At 39.0% G+C, this 22,125-nt stretch overlaps 2 protein-coding genes across 13 annotated transcripts in view; both read right to left on the bottom strand.

Moving 5' to 3' along the window:
- The window catches only part of TSG101 (tumor susceptibility 101), a 57,463-nt gene extending 55,583 nt beyond the window's left edge, over positions 1 to 1,880 (bottom strand). Inside the window, exon 1 of one of the 2 annotated variants that reach the window (XM_060159546.1) lies at positions 1,725 to 1,880. In XM_060159546.1, coding sequence (XP_060015529.1) covers positions 1,725 to 1,766 — 42 coding nt within the window. In that variant the 5' untranslated portion in view covers positions 1,767 to 1,880. The remainder of the gene's footprint in view (positions 1 to 1,724) is intronic. The other variant, XM_060159547.1, reaches the window with a different exon arrangement.
- Positions 1,881 to 3,385: 1,505 nt separating this feature from the next.
- Positions 3,386 to 22,125, bottom strand: part of UEVLD (UEV and lactate/malate dehyrogenase domains) — a 46,987-nt gene continuing 28,247 nt past the window's right edge. For 8 of the 11 annotated variants that reach the window (XM_060159536.1, XM_060159535.1, XM_060159537.1 and 5 more), the window contains 5 exons: positions 18,675 to 18,845; positions 17,229 to 17,402; positions 9,153 to 9,216; positions 6,885 to 7,008; positions 3,386 to 6,067 (listed from right to left, as the gene is read on the bottom strand). In XM_060159536.1, the coding sequence (XP_060015519.1) occupies positions 5,900 to 6,067; positions 6,885 to 7,008; positions 9,153 to 9,216; positions 17,229 to 17,402; positions 18,675 to 18,845 (701 nt within the window). In that variant the 3' untranslated portion in view covers positions 3,386 to 5,899. Of the gene's footprint in view, positions 6,068 to 6,884; positions 7,009 to 7,589; positions 7,977 to 9,152; positions 9,217 to 17,228; positions 17,403 to 18,674; positions 18,846 to 22,125 lie in introns of those variants that run through there. The other 3 variants (XR_009542412.1, XM_060159540.1, XM_060159544.1) reach the window with 3 other exon arrangements.

Raw genomic sequence — 22,125 nt, 5'->3', positions numbered from 1 at the left:
ATTCCTACCTATCTATCTCTTCACAGGCTGGAGAGAAAACGTACTGATACTCAGAACTGACATCACCACTTGTAAGAGACTCAGTTTTTCAGAAACCGAGCCAAGAACCAAAAGACAGAATGCCCTCTCCCACCTCTTCCCTATGTCCTTTTTTGTTCTTAGGATATGAAGAGGGTGGACGGAAAAGACAGGTGGAAGTATAAAATATCTTCTAAAGATGTCCTGCCTCTGTCTTTGAAGGCAGGTTCCTCTACAGAAAGTTTAGGAAAACTAATTATGGTTTTAAAAATTCAAAACCAATATTTGAATATTCCTGTCCTTGTATGTAAATACCTTCATACATATAAATTAAGGAATAAACCTTAAGGGCAATGTTATCAACTTTAAAGATTAAAAAAAATGGTACAGAACAGATACTCTTCAGTTACATAGTATATAAAACAATGTACTTTAAAAAAAAAAGCAATATATAAATGTTACAACACAGACCTCTGCCACAATCTTCTAGGGCTCCCTAAAACTTCCTCTACAACTAAAGATAATTACTTTATCGAAAGAAAATCAAATCAACTATACCTCAATTTTTTTAAAAAAGAAAGAAAATCAGAAGCCTAGAAGATATGATTAGAACAATCAAGAGAAGCTTTATTTAAAAAACCATCACTCACTCTTTAGAGATTATTTGCTCTTCAATCAAAGACTATGGGGATGATTTTACTGGGGGGAAAAGTATATTTTTCAAAGGAATAAGTTCATACATAATAGTGTATTTTAATACTATTGAAAACTGTTTACACTTCTTTGCTTCCTACCATTCTTGTTTTGACAAAAGTATCTAAAGCTAATCGTTTAACTGGAGAAGATTCTGCACTCAACCATTTCACATACATCTTATTCCAATTAGCTTTGATAAACTGAAAAAAAAACACCCAGTTCACTCTGGTATCAGATGCCACATTTTAAGTAGTTGTCAAAATAACTCACGGCTTTAAATACAAAATGCCTACCTCCTTTTATAAAAAAGAAAAAAATACACCGGTCTTGAACGGTGAAGATTAAAAATTTCAAACCAAATAATTCCGCGTTATAAGTAGCATACAATTAAAGGTAGTCACTCTTAGCAAATCAAAGTCCCTGAAATGGTAATGGAATTCTATTTATTTCACCCGATGTAGTGAGGTACCGGTATTCTGGCTTCTCAAGGACGTTTTTACTTATAACTGAGCCAATTAAACCAAGTTATGATCTCCCGCGGGTCGGCTATTGAGCTGCGTGAAGAATACAAACTGAAAAGGACACAATCTCCGGGGGCCGGGAGGGAAGGGCGAAGACGCACGAATCCTACACTGGGACACAAGTGGAGGAGTGCCCACGACCGAGTTTTAAGTACAACCCTCTCTTTGTGTTGATAAAAACTAAGACGAAAAGTATACTGCCCCAAAGACTGCTCCAAACTCTCTCCCTGAAGAGAGAAGGACGGGCGGCAGGTGGCAGGCAGCCTCGGCTCCGCGCCTTTGTTGACCGTCGCCACCCCGCGCCGGCCCCGGCCCAGGATTCCGGCACCGGGCGACAGGCATCCCGGGGCTGGGGCGGCGGAGGCGGCCGGGCACTGCCCGGGGCTTCGGGCTCGCCCGGAGGGGCTCGCTAGGCTGGTCGGAAAGGCCCGGGCGGCGCGGAAGGGAGCGGTGGGTGCGCGCCGAAAGGCGAGCGCGCCGCGGCCTCACCTTGGACACCATTTTCTTGAGCTGGCTCTCCGACCCCGCCATGGCGGCCGCCTCGCGACTCCCGTCCCCACAGGCAGAGGGTCAGCCGCTCCGGGGCTGCCCCAGGCTGCCCCACACAGTCGCACACCGCGTAGCCAACCCCCCACCCCCCCCACCTCTACCAACAGGAAGTAGGCCACCACGCCAGCGCTTCCGGTTCCCTTACGTCACTTCCGAGGTCGGTGACCAAGGGTGGGCGTGGCTAGAGCTTGGCAGGCCGAGCAATCCTGTGCAATTTTGTGCTCTTCTCTTCAAATGGCCAGTGTTTTTACACTAGTTCATTATGGTGTGAATCTTTCCAAGAGTGCACTTTTGTTCCGAGGGTGGAAACTCTGAGCCGGGGTAAGATTGGCAGGTCTTTGACAGTTGCCCTTAGACTAAGAGCGCAGGTGCAGGGAGGGGAAGAAGTACGAAGATCTTGCCAGTGAGCTTAAACGACAAACATCAAGTGGGAAGGCACTGGACTGGAGTCAGAAAACAGTTCTGCCACTGACTTGCCCTTCTGATAATAGCAGGCAAATGCACTCCTGGTTCGGGCTTCAGTTTTTTCCAACTCTAGGATGAAAGGCTTGCAAAAGGCGATGCCCAGCGTCTCTGATTATCAGGTGGTTTTTCATTTTTAAGGTGAAAAGTTCATCATACTACATTCCCGAGGGCAAAGTGCAGAGCCCTCGTTTCACAGGAAGCCAGGCAGTAATTTCTTCTACAGGAAATCATTCCCCTAATCCAAATGCTTGGATTAAGCATTTTAATCCAAGCCCCCATTTCTCCTTGGTGCCAGACATCCTACCTTCTACCTTGGATTCCGTGTGTGTACTAGCCTGTCCACTAACAAAGTCCAAGTCTTTGAGGGCAGACTCATCTTCAGATCCTCATTGTCTTGTTATACAGTGCAAGAGTAGGTACTCTATCTTAATTGAATTTCTATACCCATAGAAGTTCCTCATGGTCATTTATATTAGTCATTATTATTGCACATCACCACCAGTTTTGTAAGTACAGTGCCGTTCGAGGTACTGTAAAGCTTGGGTTTGATGGTGTGAAGTATTATTTGGATGATATTAGCATAGTGCTACTGGGGAACAGGCTGTGGTATTAATTCTCTTCTAAATTGGCATCTAAGTGAAGGTCACATACACAAAGAGGGTCTAATTGACAACATGTGGAAGCATCATTATACATTGTTGCCAACACAGACAAAATAAAGTCTATTTTAATAGGTATCTTTCTTTGGACACTATATATTAGTTAAGCACACAGCTCCAGTCAAACCAAACTATAGGGCAGTCTATCCTTCCCTACACCTCTTTGTCACTTAAAAGTAATGTGCTTTTCAAACTATTCTTAAAGCCACAGCTTACCCAGGAGCACCTCCAGTTACAGCAATTCTACTTTTATCAATTGGAAGAGTGTAGGCAATATATTGTTCAAAAGGTGTTCTTGTTAAAAATAATTTTTTAAAGTTTGAAAACAATTAACAAAATCCATTCTCTTCATTTTGCACTTAAGCCACTTAAAATGAAGTAACTAAATATCCTGGGGACTGTATGAATTATAGGAAAGAATCTTTCTCCTCAATCTGAATATATTTCCTTCCACCCAATAAATTAGGAATCCCCCCGTAATTTTAAAGTCAAAGTTTATTTTATTCAATATTCTTGATATTTAAGAATAACTACAATGTAAATTGGAAAATAAAATATTTATCTGTTACAATATCAAAGAAGCATTTTAATCCAAGCCCCATTAAAAACCATAACAAGAGACACTGCATGATTTTGGAAAGATGAAAAAAAGTGAAAGTTAATAGAAGCATCATGAATGTCAAATTATCACCAAATCACAGTGAGGTGGTGGTGGTACTGCTTCTTGACTTATATATAGAACTTACTATATGATTTATAATACTCAACACTCAAGGAAATATCTGATAGAATTACTTCTATATTGTGGGCTTCTGTAGGGCAAGGGCTATTATTACTCATCTTTTCACTTCTCAGATTCTAACACAGTACCCGGGATGACAGTAGATGCAATAAGTATTGTTGTAGTGACATGTTCCTTTTATAATTAATGTAGTGAATTCTTAGCAATTCATCTATTTATACAGTATCTTGTAATTAGGTTATTCTTCAAGAGCACAATTAGGTATCTGATATTAGAAAAGGCGACTTTAAAAACACAAGAAATGGTCCTTTTAGTTTTAATTTCTTATTTCATACAAAAGGACAGTGAGGATATACTATTAGAGTTAACACCAAAATAACCTACCCATGCAGTGAAATTACACAGAACTAATGCTCTTCTCTTCAAATGGCCAATGTTTTTACACCGGTTCATTATAGTGTGAATCTTTCCAAGCATATTAAATACTTTTCTACTTAAACATGGAACACTGAATATAATTTCACCTTTTCTTTATGATTTAAGCTCATCATTATAAGCATCCATTATTTTCTAAATCAGCATTAGTTTGACTGTTTCCTCTCTACCTAAGGTATGTCTGCCCATATAATCCATCTGGCTCCCATCTCATTGACCAGGTTTGGGTTACCTATAATATGCTTTCAAAGCACCTGGGACTTCTTCACAGCACTTATTACACTTGCATTGGACATTTACTTGTGAGACTTGATTACTATGTTTCCATACTAGATTATAAGCACCATGAGGGCTTGGACCTAGTCCAGGTTTGCTCACCACTGTATCTGCAGTGCCCAGTATGGCACCTGGTGTATAGCAGGCTCCCACTTATTTAACTGAATGACTAAATAACTAAACGCCTACTTCAGTGCGTACCTCCCCCATTCCCCCCAGCTATTTGCTGAGGGCAAGTCTGGGAAGTCAGAGAATCAGTCTTTCTAAAAACTATATTGAAAAAAAAAGCCCCTACATGAGAATATAAGAGTATAGAACCCCAGCTTTAGGGTCTTGTGGTAACTATTTCCGCTTTTATGCTTTTTCCCTCTTCTCGTACTTAGAAAAAGTAGAGGTTGTATGTAAGTGTCCCTTAGTCATGAGATCTTGGGCACTAAACCTCAATTTCCTCCTCTATAAAATGATGATAATAGTCCCTTCCTCAGTGGGTTACTGTGAGGATTAATAAATAATCCTGAGGAATAAAACAATAAAGTGCTCATCACATTGCCAGAAATACTAGAAGTGTTGATGTTAGTTCTTGCTCTTAGCTGTGCATCACATTCGTAATAATATGCTATCTTTCACATATGAAGATATTGTCATTATTGACCCATCACCAAAGTAAATCATTTCTTCAGGAGTAGTTAAAGGATTTGCTCAGACAATCAGCCCACCCAACCTCTCCCCATTAAGACCAATGGCTTTTACGAAAGCCTCATATTTTAGCTTTAAACTGCTTGGCTTTCATTCATAACCTACTTCCACTAAAAATACACATTCTCTATGGTTCTACTAATGTCACAGTGCGTTCTTGAGATGTCAGAGATCTTATATAGCCTAGGAAGAGGTTATAGAAAATTACAGAAAGGACAGTCCCACTGGAAATTAAAGTACACTTTTTCTTCATATATTAAAAAATTTCATTTTCCTTTTTACTATTTTAAAGTACGTGTAAAATTCTTTTCCATTTTTGTGGTAGCTAATCAATTTGAAGAGGGAAAACAAAATGCTTTATTATCATTACTACCCACTGTTTTTAAAGAAGAAACATTAATAGCTTAAATTGTGGATCCTTTGAGTGTATAGCTGGCACAGATTTTGTAAATCCATACTGGGCTTTCGGCTTATCATGGTTATTATAACAGTCAAAGAGTAATTTTCCTTTAAAAATGTATCATTTTCAAAGTATTCCCAAAGTGCTAAAGGTGCTAATTGAGGATACATAATTTTAAAATGATGCATATTGCAGATGAACGTTTATCTCTGCTGTAGGTTTAAAGAACAGTATAGATATCTCAAGAACAACAAAGAAAATTAGATTTTTTTCCTTCTTATCTAACTACCTAAGGATTCATATTACAAAGCCAACCAAGAAACCATCTACCTTAACCAAGCAGTTTGTAAGGATAAATAATAAGACACAGAAGTTCTCAGCCCTATATATATGTTGGTAAAATTAAACGACCTTTCCTTTCAAGTAACTCTGAACTTTAGAATCAAAGTTTTAACTGTTGCTGGAGACTATGTATTGATGATGCACTGCTTTGGAGTTTCTCAGTCACTGTATCTTCTTTCACTGTGGTCCCGATGACTTCAGACACTCCACTGGTTCCAAGGATGCAAGGCAAACTTAAAAACACTTCACTATTTATATCATAATATCCCTGAAATGAAAAAAATTGGGATTATATTAGAGCCGAATCACTGCAAAAAAGATAATACCATAAATATGGATATTTCCTAGCTTTTCTGGTCCTAGAAGTACAAAGTGATACAAGTTGAACTTAAAAAAAATTGTTCATTTATTTTCTAAATTCGAGTCACTGTTTCACAAAATTTTTGTGAAACGGAACTTGGTCAAAGACACCCACTTTATGGGGAGGTAAGCTAGCCCCCTGCAATATGAGTAACAGGCTGGGGGTTAAGAAAAATGTCAGAGTGAATTCCCAGGGGAGGGGTTTAGCATGGACTCTGAGTGCAGTCAAATTTGGTAATCTGTTTTCAGTCTTTCCTTCCATGTTTTATTTCCCTTCTGGTATTCCTAAGTTTTCATGAACATTTGGTTAAGCATTTGTGCCTCACCTTAGCTGTGCTTTAGGGACTCTATACTTGGAATAAAGCAGTAAAGGACAAACTGAACTGGAGAAGCAGACTGATGATTGGCTAAGACAAGTTGGCACGTTGGTCTGGGGTAACCTGGCTGGCTGAGGAGATAAATGACAAGAAGAAGTTTGTGGAATTTATAAATGCTTCTTGGGGATTCCAAAAATTAATGGGGGTGAAGGGCAACCTGGTAGAAGCCCAGACTTCCTATAGCCAAGCAGGACAGAGCTTAGACCAAACTGTCTTCTCCCATGTGTTACTCTAAAAGCTGGTGATACTGAAGATACCTGGGTTACAGTGTGAACAGCACTTTTTCTGGCTTTACATTAATAATATAAATATTTTAAAATATGATGAGAGAATGAGAATAGCAATTACCTTTGCTAAAACTGATACAGAATGCACTTTCTTTTTATCATTCACAATACTGTCAACCAGGTCGGCTACTGACAGTCCAACAGACCAGGATCTTTGACCTTTTACCCTTAACAGTTCCATGGCTCTAGGTTATAAAAAACAAAAACAAAACACACAAATCACGATTTTAGAAAATGCACAAAATATGTATACTTAGTTTTAGCTTCTGTTTAAGATATTAATTAGATATTTTTATGACACAGAAGTGAGAGTTATACAGCAATTGTTAGGAAAACCTACAGTCCAGTAATGAAGCTTTTCTTAAAATGTCAGGCAGTTCACAGAGAGTCAATACAAATGGCCTAATAATATAAAAAGATGCTCAGCACCACTAATATTTAACTAAATATGAGTTAAAACAATAAATACATCAGTTTTGCCCATCAAAATTGGCAAAGATTAAAAAGACTGATAACTACTTTTCCAGAAGCTACAGAGAAACAGGCATTCCCATAACTGCTGTTGAGAGTGCAAAATTATTCAACTTTTAAGAGGAAGATCTGGCAACACTTGATCTAGAAATTCCTCTTCTAGGAATTTATCCTATAGCAATATGCTCAAGTGTGCAAAGATATACATGTAAGTATGTTTGTCTTATTTGAGACACAAAAAATTTTGGAAATAATTCATGAAAAGAGGACTTGTTAAATAAATCACTACCAAATGTAGTGCCATATAGCTTTTATTTTTTTAATTTATTTATTTATTTATTTTTGGCTGTGTTGGGTCTTCGTTGCCGCACGCGGGCTTTCTCTAGTTGTGTCGAGCGGGGGCTACTCTTTGTTGAGGTGCACCGGCTTCTCATTGCAGTGGCTTCTCTTGTTGCGGAGCACAGGCTCTAGGCACGTGGGCTTCAGTAGTTGTGGCACGTGGGCTCAGTAGTTGTGACTCACAGGCTCTAGAGTGCAGGCTCAGTAGTTGTGGCACACAGGCTTAGTTGCTCTGCAGCATGTGGGATCTTCTCGGACCAGGGATCGAACCCGTGCCCCCTGCATTGGCAGGCGGATTCTTAACCACTGCGCCATCAGGGAAGTCCCCTAGTGCCATTTAACTCTTGAGAAGAATATAAAGTAGATTTATATGTACAATAATGGGAAAATATCCAAGATTTATTATTAAGGAAACAAAGCAAGTTGCAAGATAATATAAATAGCATACATTATTATAAAAATAATAATAAATAATAATGATAATGTTTGCAGAAGCATGGGAAAAAATGTTTGGATACGTGGACACTAAACTGTTAACAGTGGTTGTTTCTGGAGAATGGAATTACCCCTGCTTTTCACTTTCTCCTATATAGATATCTGCAGTATTTAAAGTTTTATCTTTGCTGTATACCAGAAACTAACACAACATTGTAAATCAACTATATTTCAATAAAAAAATAAATAAAAATGAAGTTTTATGAGAGCATACATTCGTTTTATAACTAATTAAAAGTGATACAAATTAAACAAACATGTTTGAATTCCTTCCTTTTAAAAGCTATAAATGCAGCATTATATAGAGAAGCAGATTAGAATGGATTATACAACATACTACTCTTCTCAATAAGAGAATATTCTTTCTAGTTGTTATATTCTAAAAACCATAAACTGCAGGTTTAAAAAGCTAAAAATCACCACTCAGAATTCAGGAAAGGATGTTATTATGTGACAGTAAAACAACAAATGGCATGAAAATATACAGTATGTAGAGTCCACCCTATCAGGTCCAGACCCCAGGAAGGCCTCTGAATAAACACAAAAGATACGAGGATCTGTGCATTATACTTTGTTTTTGCCTGAATTAATAATGTGGGTTATCCATTCATATTAGACTAATTTCCAAATGTATTTATGTGTAATTAATAAATACATATTGATTTTTAAGTGGTATAGACAAATTCTCTTCTACATTTAAGAAAATATCCAATACCCTCAGATATAGGATCCTATATCCTAAATATAGGAGCAGTAAATCACTGCCTACAAATAAGGAAACTATTCTACCCTCTAAAGAGTCAACTGTATATTGAAATATTAAGCTTGCAAAGCACTCTCAGATCTACTTTGAGATAAGAAATCAAAGAATAGAAAACATTGTTCTCATGTACTTTGGTTCGTCCATACTAGTAAGTTTTGTTTGCAGAAGCCCGGTAAGTACATGCTGTGCAAACAGCTGCTACATTAGCTATGAAGTGTATGGTTTTTAGTTGGATAAATGCAAAACTACACTCAGTATTACCTGTTGGACAGCTGCACCTGAGAGTTATGCCTTGTTACGTCCTCTTGGCCACCCCATGTGGGCACTAAAAATTAAATGAAAAACTGATTATATTTCATCAATAATTCTCTTAGGATTAAGATGTGATAAATGATCATCTGCAGTTAAGGGTATTAACTGTATTAAACTGTATTAAACTTTTTTTTATTAACTGTATTAAACTTTTTTTTTTTCTTTTTGCGGTACGTGGGCCTCTCACTGTTGTGGCCTCTCCCGTTGTGGAGCACAGGCTCCGGACGCGCAGGCTCAGCGGCCATGGCTCACGGGCCCAGCCGCTCTGCGGCATGAACCCATGTCCCCTGCATCGGCAGGTGGACTCTCAACCACTGCGCCACCAGGGAAGCCCTAAACTTTAAAGAAACATTTTCCCCCCTTCTAGCTAGAGTTATATTTTTCCACTGGTGGCACTAAATGTGCTGTACTGATTGCCTGGGGTGAGAAAGACTTTGAGCTGCAGTTCCCCCAAAACATGATCCCCAAAGTCTACTTGCAGCCCCTTACCTGTTCTCTCTCAACAACACTGGGCCATTTTACTGTCCAAGTAGAAAGCTTTCTTTTCTTAGCAGGCAATGCATAATAGGCTCCCATGTGCTGCAAGCACTTGGCATTTGCTCCACTGGGAACCATACATACATACATACATGCCACGCGGCTTGCAAGATCTTAGCTCTGGCCAGGGATTGAACCCAGGCACAACAGTGAAAGTGCCAAGTCCTAACCACTGGACCGCCAGGGAATTCCCACAAGTCTTCTAAACTGCATTCAAGATTAGGCCAGTCAGTGATGTGTCAGCAACAAAGGACAGCTTCCCCTCCTCAAACTGATTATAAGCTTCCAGGGGGCAGGGATCATGTGTTTTTCTTTTGTGTCCTCCAACACAGATTCTTTACCACAGTAAAGAATGCACAGGATGGGCTTCCCTGGTGTCACAGTTGTTACGAACCCGCCTGCCAATGTAGGGGACACAGGTTCGTGCCCTGGTCCAGGAATATCCCACATGCCACAGAGCAGCTAAGCCCGTGCGCCACAACTACTGAGCCTGCGCTCTAGAGCCCGCAAGCCACAACTACTGAAGCTCGCGAGCCACAACTACTGAAGCCTGCGTGCCTAGAGCCTGTGCTCCGCAACAAGAGAAGCCACTGCAATGAGAAGCCCGCGCACTGCAACGAAGAGTAGCCCCCGCTCGCTACAACTAGAGAGAGCCTGCACGCAGCAATGAAGACTGCAACGAAAAATAATAATTATTTATTTATAAAAAATAAAAATAGTAAATAAAATAATTTTATTAGTAAATAATAAAAAAATAAATTTATTTTAAAAAAGAATGCACAGGAGATAATATGAGCTGACCTTGCACACAATCCATAATTTTATAAAGTATTTTTATTTATTTATATATTTTTAATTGTTTTCTTTTTTTTTTGCTGTGCTGGGTCTTGGTTGCTGCGCACGGGCTTTCTCTAGTTGCAGTGAGTGGGGGCTACTCTTTGTTGCAGTGCTCGGGCATCCTCTAGCAGTGGCTTCTCTTGTTGCGGAGCACAGGCCTTAGAGCACATGGGCTTTAGTAGTTGTGGCACGTGGGCTCAGTAGTTGTGGCTCACGGGCTCTAGAGCGCAGGCTCAGTAGTTGTGGCACATGGGCTTAGCTGCTCCGCCGCATGTGGGATCTTCCCAGACCAGGGATTCGCAGGCAGATCCATCCTTCCATCCATCCTTCCTTCCTTCCTTCCTTCCTTCCTTCCTTCCTTCCTTCCTTCCTCCCTCCCTTCCTCCCTTCCTCCCTCCCTTCCTCCCTTCCTCCCTCCCTCCCTTCCTTTCTTTCTGTATTTTTGGCTGTGTTGGGTCTTTGATTCTGTGCGAGGGCTTTCTCTAGTTGTGGCGAGTGGGTGCCACTCTTCATCGCGGTGCGCGGGCCTCTCACTATCGTGGCCTCTCCTGTTGCGGAGCACAGGCTCCAGATGCGCAGGCTCAGTAGTTGTGGCTCATGGGCCTAGTTGCTCCGCGGCATGTGGGATCTTCCCAGACCAGGGCTCGAACCCGTGTCCCCTGCATTGGCAGGCAGATTCTCAACCACTGCGCCATCAGGGAAGCCCCAGATTCTTAACCACTGTGCCACCAGGGAAGTCCACAATCCATAATTATATTAAACAAAGAGGAAAACATAGTTGCAACAGTTAAGTTGAAAAACATCAAAAAGTTTTAAAAGTTTTTATGTTAAGTTAAAAAAGAAGCTAAACCAAACATTGTTACATGAAAAATATAAATACTTGTGGACAAATTAAGGGGTTTTAAAAAATGTTTCACTTGAATGGAAGGGCTATACATGAATTATTTTCTAAAACAAAATTTTGGCACATTATTAGTATATTCACAATATAGAGAAAATTGCAGGGAAATATCTGCTAAATGAAGCACAGCATTCACAGACCTTGGAAAGATAAATAAAAAGGGCAGGTAGGTATAAGAAAAGACAAATACAAAGAAGTCTGGAATTTAATTATGAGTATTACTGCCATTATATATTACACACATAATCACGTTTTATCTTTCCTCTGAGTTTGGACTTATAAGAGCCATGAGAAAACAATGTTTGGGGAGAGGGAGAAAGCTTCACTATGTTCAAATTTGCTTCTGACACAGTCATTAGGATTTTCAGTTAAGTTTAGATGGACTGAATTATTTCATTTTTTTGTTAATTTACTGCCCAACCCTTCACACTTCCTAAATATATATTTATCCTAGTTTAAGAATCCCTTTCAAATAATGCATCTAATCAATCCTAATCTTTCTGGTTCTACTCCTTAAAAACAGTAATCCCCTGACCCCAAAAATTTTAATAAACAATGACCATGTGATCTCTCTTTTCCATTACATATAACACCTATCCTTTAGGTTAAGATTGATGCCCAAAGCAGATGATCTAACACTCTGTTTTGAGGTCCAGCCCTTGGGTTTCTAAAACACCATTTGAAGGAGTTATCTGCAGTTTACATATGATTTCAATATCACAGCTAAAAATAGCAGCTCCAAAGCACATGTTCTACTGACTAATTTTGTGGGGCACTGTATGAATGACCTTTGGATACAACAAGATGGTATCAGGATCATTCATTAATTTCAAAACATATTTACTGAGGCCGTTCCAAGCTCAACGGGTTTACAGTCTGTCGGGGTGAAGAGACAAGTAAATATGCAATTATAACACAGTGTGATAGTGGTTATAATAGAGGCATAAACTTACTTAACCTGGAGAATTAGGGAAGGCTTCCTGGGAGAGGTGGCACTCAAGCCCAGTCTTTTTTTTTTTAAATAAATTTATTTATTTATTTATATTTATTTCTGGCTGCACTGGGTTTCTGTTGTTATGTGCGGGCTTTCTCTAGTTGCGGCAAGCAGGGGCTACTCTTTGTTGCAGTGCACCGGCTTCTCACTGCGGTGTCTTTTCTTGTTGCAGAGCACGGGCTCTAGGCACGCGGGCTTCAGTAGTTGGGGCACGCGGGCTCAGTAGCTGTGGCTCACGGTCTGTAGAGTGCAGGCTCAGTAGCTGTGGCGCACAGACTTAGCTGCTCCGCAACATGTGGGATCTTCCCGGACCAGGGCTCGAACCAGTGTCCCCTGCACTGGCAGGCAGATTCTTAACCACTGTGCCACCAGGGAAGCCCTCAAGCCCAGTCTTGAAGGGTAAGCAGGACTTAGCCAAATTAATGAATGTTCAGGTAAAGGAAGCATCAGGTACAAAGGCAAGGCGGCATGAGAGTGCATGAACCCTTCGGGAAGCTGCAAGTTGATCATCTGACTAGCATAAAATGCTTGTCAGAATGGCAGAAGATGAGGCTGAGGAAGGAAGCATGACACAAATCCTAAAGGGTCTTATATGTCATGTAATTCCTCCTCCAGGCTGTAACTGTCATTTGTCTCTGAAATACTTAAATAATCTCACTTACATATCTGCTATTCTTATAACTCTGTTTCTAAACCCTAATATTGCATTATTTCAAAGTGTAGTTTTCCATGTCCCTTTGCCAATTTTCTATTCATAACCATCTCGCCGTCTTGATCATTGTAGTAACAGCTACCATTTAGTGAGTGTTTACTCTGTGCCAGGCACTGTACTAAATGCTTAAGATAAATTATCTAATTAAGTCACAGCAAGAAAAAGTACAGCTTTGGAGTCAGACCAGGGTTCAAATTGCAGTTCTGCCCTTACAAAATGTGTAAACCTTGGACAAATTGTTAACCTCATTGAATCTTAAGCTTCCTCACATATTGATTTGGAAAACTACCACTTCCTTCATGGAGTGTTTTTAAATTTTAAATGAGATATGCAAAGCATTTAATACTCAATAAAAAATAATTCTAATTTTGCTATTACTGTGGTGTCACCTATGCAAAGATATAACCAACTGGTGTCCATACATGAAACCAGCAGAGGGAGCCTCTAATCCATTTCTGGCTTCAAGACCAAGGTAATTATCGGTGGATAGAACTACCTCTGAAACAAAGTAGAAGACAGGATAAAAAGTGATCTGATAGCAGTACCTAGAAGGGAGATAGGGAGATGGGCTGGGGAGTACATAGGTACCTTCAATGGTATTTGTATTGTTCTTAATTGAGTATGGATTCATGAATGTTTGTTCTACTATGATGCTTTAAAACATACATATATGCTATACATATTCTTTTATATGTGTCAAATATTACATAATGTTATATTTAAGTGATCTCAATTCACATGCACCTACATCTCTCCATTTCTGGTTCCTACTTGAGAGCTCCCTTCCTTGTGCTTTTGTCTTACTTCCCTTGGACCTCTCTTATTGCAAGTCAACACTGCCTTTAATTATAGTCGTTTCCTATATTAGACTTCAAGCTGCCTAAAGACAGGGTCAGGTTCTTATTCATTTATGTAGCTCCAACAGCAGTCAGCACAGTACCTTAGGTTTATTTATCAAGTCACACCATCCTTTATTTTCTCTTTACAATTTGAGATATTAATATAACCATATTGTGAAATGTTCTTATTCATTCAAAAATTATAACTTATTAGGGGGACTGGTTAAATAAATTTTGGTATATCCAGTAGTTTAAAAGGATGAGCAAGATCTATATATGTTATTATGCAATCATCTCCAAGTCATATCAATAAGTAAAAGGGCAAGATGGAGAATGATGTATTATGTATATTTCATACATGTGCTTGTCCATACACAGAACATTTCTGCAAGGTTGCATGGCTTCTAGAGAGACGGACTGGGTGTCTGGCATAGAAGGGAGACTTATTTTTCACTACATATTTTTTTGTACTATTTAATCCTTTTACAATGTGAAAGTATGACTTTAACTAAAAGAACAGCTTAATAATTTACTCTTTCAATAAGGAGAAGGTACACACACAAAATTCAAATTGGATCAGAATAAACAGCAGTTTAACAAAAGAATAAATATCTTGAGACAACATATGGTTAATTACCACATAGCTAGCAAGAGCTTTTAGCTCAAAGGAATGAAGGAATCACTGTGCAATGATGTGATCAGGAAAAGCTTCAAAGGTAAGGTAAGGGAGACTTGACCTAGGTCTTGAAGAATGAGATTTGAATATGCTGAGAGAGAAAGAGAAGGGATTATGGGAAAGGTAATGCAACGGGCAAAGGTCCCTGTGGCTGAAGCAAAGCTGTGGGGTGGGGCCGAGATGCACAAGACCTGGGTTTTAGCCCCGCTTTGACCTGAAAAGCTACAGCCTCCTGGGGAGGTCACTCTTACCATCCCTGCCTCCACTGCTGGCTCCCTACAACAAACTGTAATTGATGATCCCTTGGGTCACTTCCAGCTCTCTAATAACATGACGCTCTCCATAACTGTAATTGGGGAGGAAGATTAAGACTGCATTTTGGGACTCCTTGAATGGCAAGCAAAAGAATTTAATAATTTGGTCAGAAGAAGCCTGTGAAAGTTTTTGAAAAGAGGAACGTGACTTAGGAACATTGAATTAATATGTGCAACATACTGCAAATACTGTAAGTTTTAGCTAATACCATTATTAATTTGGCATCATTTACAGGGTAGACTAGAGGGAAAAGAGCACATTAACTGGGAGATCTGCAATAATCAGGCAAGCAGGAGATCAACATGGACCAGAATTCAAATGGTAGTAGTGAGTAAACTCTGGGGTCTTGAGTTTGTTTGAATCCCTAGACATTTGTTACTCTAATACATCTGCTCCAAGTTCTTATTTGCTCCCCTCTTCTGGTTCTATTGATTAGTTTTTAGTGTCAGGAAGCATTCTGAGCCTGAAAAGCTATCTCTGCTTGAATCACACTGTCAGGTTTTGTCAAGGTTTATTCTATAGCCTGACTCTTTCTAGCACTGAACTTTCTAGGTGGCCAGTGCAGATTTATACAGATTTAAAATCTTCCTCCAGTTCTCCAGTTAAATGATCACTTCCTCACAGGCAGAGAAGTTCTTTTCTACATTGTTCTCTACCCTACAGCACCTACAGGCTGAATAGAGTAATAGTAATATACTTTAAATGAGGAAGCTATGATTAATTTTCCCCAAATTACCTTTTTAGCACATTACCCGCATGCTCAAATACCTTTAATATTTCCCCTCTGCCTGAGAATCACTTTCCAGCTCTTTATCAGGTATTCAAGGATCTCCAAAATGTGAAAGCAACCAAGTTTATCTGGTTGAAACTCTGCAACAACCAGTCTAGATATTTTTATCCCATGACCATGCCATACTTAAGTGTGTGCCTTTGCCTGTTTTCCCATTCCTGGAATGTCTGTCCCATTCTTTGCTATTTATTCAAATCCTATTCATTCTTCCAAAGTACAGTTCAATGATGGCCTACACAGAATTTTCTCCAGTCAGTTCAACCCATGTTAAATGCTCACTCATAAGTGTCTAAGCACTGTAAGTCTAAAATATATTCATTTTGGCACTTAATCAAATAGTATCCGATACTTTCATTGTTAGCCAAAACATCTTGTAAATATTTTTCTTGTTGCTCTAAAATAATTTTTAAGTATGATGAAGGAAGAGACTATGCTCTGTGCCTCTTTTGTATCATACTAACATCTTACATAGTAGTGAGAAGAATAGATACTCATATACTTGTTTAAATGAATAAAAATGAACAAACTTAGGATAAAGCACTTTTATCACCTAACCAACCTGACTTTATAGCATGAGGGAAAAATAAAGAAAAAAGAGATTCTTGAATCAAATAGGGAAAGCATTCATTTGGGATAGGAAAAGGGGCTTTCAAATCCAGGGGACTGTATTTTTTTTTTTTTTTTTTTTGCGGTACGCGGGCCTCTCACTGCTGTGGCCTCTCCCGTTGTGGTGCACAGGCTCTGGACGCACAGGCTCAGCGGCCATGGCTCACGGGCCTAGCCGCTCTGCGGCATGTGGGATCTTCCCGGACCGGGGCACGAACCCTTGTCCCCTGCATCGGCAGGCAGACTCTCAACCACTGTGCCACCAGGGAAGCCCGAGGGGACTGTATTTTATGAATGCTTTCTGTGGTAGGGACAGAGCAGAGAGCAAGTAGCTGGTAAAAAAAAAAGGCCATAAGGGTAAATAAAGAATGAAAATTCTGTTTAAAAAGGTGAGAAACAGACAGGAGGTATGTACCTAGGGAGAAAGTCTGAACTTAGGGAAAGGTAAGCAAGATTGTAGGATGGGAGAGTAAAGGCAAGAGTTCTGTATATGCTTTAGGGTTTATGTAAATGTTGCTCTCCAGAAAATTAAACTTTTAAATTGATCCTGGATGCTGAAATTCAAATACAAAATATAAAAAGATAAATAAAAATATATAACCTAAGGGGGTCTTGCCTTTTACTTACAGAAAAGTAAATACAATCAGAATGACATGTTTGCAAAGTATTTTCACAATACAGGGCCTGTCACACAAAAGGCAATGTGGAAAGAAAGCCAATTAAGCGCCACAATTTTGGAGTCCCCAGAACTGTGCATATCATGGCCTCTGGTGATGTAGGTTATCAATATACATAACTAATAAACATGTATTTCTTACCTTTGTCTTCTCCCTGCTCACCAATAACCCATACTTCTCTTCCTGAAGTCTGTGCCTTCAAAACATTTGTAATAATATATTGTAATCTCTGTGAATCCAGATTGCAACCAATTCCAATCACTCGATTTGCAGGAAATGCACTCAGTTTCCACGTCACATAGGTCATGATTTCCACTAAATATTACATACAAGGTGAAAATATAAATATTTTAAAAAATGTACTTCTAGCCTAGTTCCTAAACAAAATATTTATTATTTTAATAAGTATATTAAAACTTGTATATACTCTTCTTAGGTCCTAAATGCACTATGAAGCATAACATATTTTAAAATTTATTATATATTATGTAAATTTAATATATTTTCATTTTAATTAATAATTAAAAATAACTAACCAGGTTTCAGCATGATCTTACATAACTTTGCTGTTAAATATAAATTTTTAAGAGAGGAAAACAGATAATTTCCTAGAGCAGTTAAGCGAGAAAGATAAAAACTGGGTACAGAAAATCAGAAAATAATTTTTTTCATTGATCAAGTTCTCTTTTATATCTAGCTTAAGCTGAATTTCTATCTTTAAATTAAAATACTGATTCATATACCACCACCATGTTATACAGCATTATCAACAAAAATACAACTATTTTTTTCTTATGTGACAAAAGGATGTCAGGAATTTTTTTTTTTCTTTTTTTGCGGTACGCGGGCCTCTCACTGCTGTGGCCTCTCCCGTTGCGGAGCACAGGCTCCGGATGCACAGGCTCAGTGCCCATGGTTCACGGGCCCAGCCGCTCCGCGGCATGTGGGATCTTCCCGGACTGGGGCACGAACCCGCATCCCCTGCATTGGCAGGTGGACTCCCAACCACTGCGCCACCAGGGAAGCCCAGATGTCAGGAATTAAACCAACATCCCTCAATCAATTGCTATAGGAGAACAAGTGAAATTCATATCATACTCCTATATTGGGAACATTAAAAAAAAAATCTGTTCACCAATTTGAGTCCAGTACCACCTAATTCTTTGAAAAAAATTTCTCAAATAATTTGAGAAACAATTTAAAATACAAAATGTTAAAAATGCACTCTGGTGTGCTCACTAACATTTTATGACACTTCAGAGTTAACAAAGGAGCCTTCTATAATCTACTGCATCTTTCTCTTGGGCATTTAACCATTTTCTCACTGAGAAAGGCATGGCTAACAACCTGGAACATATTAATAGTAATATTATATAAAAAATTGTAAGTTGTAACCTTCTAGTTAATGACAGTCAGAAGAAGTAACTGGTTGACAGGATATGGAAAATACTGCATTGTTCATCATAAGAGCAATTTAACTGAATGCTCTGGCTGTCCCTTTATAACCTTGTTTTATGACTTTTATCAGAAATGGCAATTCTACTGATACACTGGACCACCAAATTTATTTAAAATAAAGTCTTGTACCTGGCTGAGATGCAACGAGCAGGATGCCATGTGGACTATAATGTCCCAGAGCTGCAACAAAGTCTCTGAACATATCCACATTTCTCTGTACCACGTCGAGGTAGGACTGAGAACTACCCAGAGAGTTGACTGTGAAGATCACCACCTTGGAATGAGTAGAGGCAGACAAATCTAATGAATAAAAAGAAACAGTCTGAGTTCAAGATAAAGGTTTTAACCAAGTTCTTGTTCATGATAATCAGGTTCTTCTTTTCCACAATTAGACAGCTTTTAGCACAATTGCCTCTAGATCAATCCTGTGTCCATAGGAAGAATACAAAGTGCCGAGGTTTGCCTCCAGAAAGAGGATTAAAAGCAAGAGTGTATCCCAGGGGAGGAAAGAGCAAAAAAGATAAAATAAATTACAGAATCCAGACTCCACAAACAGGGAATTAGGTTTCTACGTAATTCACAATTTTCTTAGAAAAAATAAATAATATGCTATAGGCAGAATGCACCTATAATCAATTACATCACTGATTTTTTTTAAGCTCTAGGTCCATCCATGTTGCTGCAAATGGCATTATTTCATTCTTTTTATGGCTGAGTAATATTCCATTTTTTATATATACCGCATCTTTTTCTTTTTAATTTTTATTGGAGTATAGTTGCTTTACATGTTGTGTTAGTTTCTACGGTACAACAAAGTGAATCAGCTATACATATACTTATATCCCCTCTTTTTTGGATTTCCTTCCTATTTAGGTCACCATAAAGCATTGAGCAGAGTTCCCTGTGCTATACAGTAGGTTCTTATTAGTTATCTATTTCACACATAGTATCAATAGTGTATATATGTCAATCCCAATCTCCCAACTCATCCCACCCCCCCCTTCCCCCTTGGTATCCATACATTTGTTCTCATCACTGATTTTTAAACTGCGAGTTTAGGAGTCCTAGACCTCCTTGAAAGTGACTAAGAGGCCATGTAGGAATGGGAATAAGTAGAAAGAAAGCTGGCAGGCACAGCATAGTGTTGTTTGTATCTGTTTTATTTATTAAGGATTCTACTCCAAAGAGGAAAAAAATTATTTGAAAATCTTTAAATCAAGATAAAACATCTTGGCTCATTTTTTTAACTGACTTTTCCTTACATTGAAGCCCAGTGTCTTGGTTTTAGGTTCCTCTAATGGGGCTTACATGTAAGCAACTGTTATGACTTAGGAAAAGCTGTTCTCCAGAATTCACGTCTCTGATCCTCAAGCATACTTATGCTATTTTACAACTACATTACTCTCTATTACACAGTGTGTTTTACAGAAGTACATGCCAAAACAGTGGCTAGAATTATAAGTATCAGAAACAACAGAAAAATAATAAAGTAACTAGGGTGATATCAGTTCAGTCAACATGTGTAAATGATTATTAGCATCTCAGCAAGACAATGAGTAGATTCCAGGGTTTATAGTCTTAATTAAGCCTATAAGGCCATTTTCCTAAACAAGTTGCAGAATGAAACCCTTGTGTAAGGTGTCCACTGGGAAATGCATTATCCAATTTTAATTCATAATCTGACACAGTTGTGGGGGTAGATCCAAAAACTGAAGTCCCGCATCTTAATTATGATTCTTCATGAGTCCTCTTAAGTAAATAATGCCTATGTTCTAGTGTTCAGAATAGATACCTGGTAATGAGTCAAAATCTCAGCATTGGAAGACATTAGAACTGAAAGGGATACAGTTAATACTTCCATGCCACTTCTATGTGCCAGGTACTGTTCTAAGACCTTGACCTGTATTTACTCATTTAATGTAATCCACAACACACTGTGGGGCAATATCATTCCCATTTTACAGATGAGGAGTCTGAGGCCCAGAGAAGTTAAGTAACCTGCTCAAAGTCATAGAGCTAGTAAGTAGCAGAGCCAGAATTCAAGCCCAGGCAGACTGGCTTCAGAGTGCTGTTCAACACTATGCTATATTTAGAAACTCAGTCCTATACCCTCATAAAGTTGAGGAAATTGATATCTGGAAGGATTAGGTAGCTTGTCCATACTACTGTATTAAATACCAGTGAACAGTTGAATTTATGACCCTACAGTTTGGCCCCAACCTATCTTGCCAGGATCATATTTCCTTTCTTTTCCTTCTTTAGCTTCCTATACTTTGAATGATGAAATGCCCTCACCCTCAAGGTTGACTTATAAGTAAACAAAGTAGTAGCGGTCTAATATGATTTCAGAAGTGCAAGAAAGCCTTCCTACTCTAAAGCCTTTTAATCTCTCCATAGGCCTGGGGTGGACACAGGCTTCTGTAAGTTTAAAAAGCACCTCAGGGGCTTCCCTGGTGGCGCAGTGGTTGAGAGTCTGCCTGCCAATGCAGGGGACAGGGTTCGTGCCCCGGTCCGGGAAGATCCCACATGCTGTGGAGCGGCTGTGCCCGTGAGCCACAACTACTGAGCCTGCGCGTCTGGAGCTTGTGCTCCGCAACAAGAGAGGCCGTGGCAGTGAGAGGCCCGCGCACCGCGATGAAGAGTGGCCCCCGCTCACTGCAACTAGAGAAAGCCCACGCACAGAAAAGAAGACCCAGCACAGCCAAAAATAAATAAATAAATGAAATTTAAAAAAATAAAAAATAAAAAAAAAATAAAAAGCACCTCAGGTGATTCTCACACAAGGGATCAATCCATAACCCATGTTTTAAGAACCACTGGCTATTGAGAAAATTTTACTTTGCTCCATATGTCAAAAACAGCTTTTTTTGTTTGTTTTTGGCCATGCCACGCAGCATGTGAGATCCTAGTTCCCTGACCAGGGATCCAACCCATGCTCCCTGCAGTGGAAGCCTGGAGCCCTAACTACTGGACCGCCAGGGAACTCCCAACAACAACTTATTTTTTAATTTGCAACTATTGAACACTTTTTTCTTGAGGCACACACATACACATACTCATACACCCAAATATCTATGCTTGTATATGCAGAGACTATTTCTGGAGTGAATCATAAGAAATTGGTAACAAACATGTTTGAAACTCCTGCTTACTAACTGTGTGACCAAAGCCACAATCTCTCTCAGCCATCTATAAAATAAAGTAAGAGAAGTAATGGAATATATGTAAACTATCTAGCTTATATTACTGGATTCCCTGAAAAAAAATGGCATCTATTATTATTATTAAGGATAAGGGACCAACATAATAGTGTCTTCAGCCAGGAAATGACATGATCAAAATAATATCATAGGATAATTATTCTATTAGCTATGTTTAATATAAAATAAAAGTAATCAGCAGAAAGGAAACAGGAACCCTCATATACTGCTGGTGAGAGTATAAATTAGTACAGCTTAATAATATACATTTTAAAAACACCTTTGACCCAGTAATTCTACTTTATCCTACTAGGTAGAGAAATACACAAAGATTTTTATTACATTACAATGTTCTCTGCAGCATTATTTGCAATCACAGA

Source organism: Lagenorhynchus albirostris, chromosome 9, assembly GCF_949774975.1.
Source record: "Lagenorhynchus albirostris chromosome 9, mLagAlb1.1, whole genome shotgun sequence".
NCBI lineage: Eukaryota > Metazoa > Chordata > Mammalia > Artiodactyla > Delphinidae > Lagenorhynchus > Lagenorhynchus albirostris.
Note: the sequence above shows the minus strand (reverse complement) of the source record. Positions and strands in the feature narration are given on the sequence as shown.